The sequence below is a fragment of the Octopus bimaculoides genome, chromosome 30 (assembly GCF_001194135.2).
Source record: "Octopus bimaculoides isolate UCB-OBI-ISO-001 chromosome 30, ASM119413v2, whole genome shotgun sequence".
NCBI classification, from domain to species: Eukaryota; Metazoa; Mollusca; class Cephalopoda; order Octopoda; family Octopodidae; genus Octopus; species Octopus bimaculoides.
In genome coordinates, this window is record NC_069010.1 from 4,797,685 (window position 1) to 4,798,485 (window position 801).

General features: G+C 38.2%; 1 protein-coding gene across 1 annotated transcript in view; it reads left to right on the forward strand.

Moving 5' to 3' along the window:
* LOC106881805 (uncharacterized) overlaps window positions 1-801 on the forward strand; it is a 4,058-nt gene extending 3,257 nt beyond the window's left edge. The window contains exon 4 of the mRNA XM_014932321.2: window positions 617-801. Within this exon, the coding sequence (XP_014787807.2) occupies window positions 617-783 (167 nt within the window). The 3' untranslated portion in view covers window positions 784-801. The remainder of the gene's footprint in view (window positions 1-616) is intronic.

Here is an 801-nt window from a genome sequence, read left to right on the forward strand (position 1 = left end):
GTCTCCTGGGGCTAAATTACAGCAACATTCGTCCTAAACCAGGACTGCCATGTTATGTTGGCAAACAATCTTTACTACAAAGTACTGTTGCTGAATGTCTCACGTTGTGAGATTTAGAAAACAGTAGTTTTCTGCTTCATTTCACTGATGTAGAAAATAGCTGTCCCACTGAATAAAAAATCTAATGTCTGCAATCGAGGCAGTATTTAATTCAAAATAATTATCTATGCCTCATCAGATGTCATCATTCATTGTTATCATCACCACCACCAGCACCACCACCACCACCAGCATCATCATCATAATTATAACCATCAGCATCAACATCGCCATGATTATAACCATCATCATTAAAATCAACTTTGTAATCATTACCACCACCATCATCATCATCGTCATCATCATCGTTGTCATCATCATCGTTGTCATCATCATCATCCTCATCAAGCTCCTCCTCATCACCATCATCATTGTCTTTTCCCCACATTTTCCCATTTACATTCCTTAATTGCCACTGTTAACGATATAATTTCTAAATTAAAGATTAATTCATAATGAAACTAATAACACTCACTTAACATCTCTCTCTCTCTCTCTCTTTTCTCTCTTTCACAAGTGACCAACAGTGGCTTCTCCAACATCAACGGCTGCCCAGTGGTCAATGTGACCTTTAACCTCCAAATCAATAGCAAAGGTCACTGTTGGACCTCAGTAACAGCCCCACAGCAAAGTCTAAAGAATTTCTTCATTTTGGCCGCTTACCAAAACAAATGCTTCAAGTAAGTGAATGTTGTTGTTGTT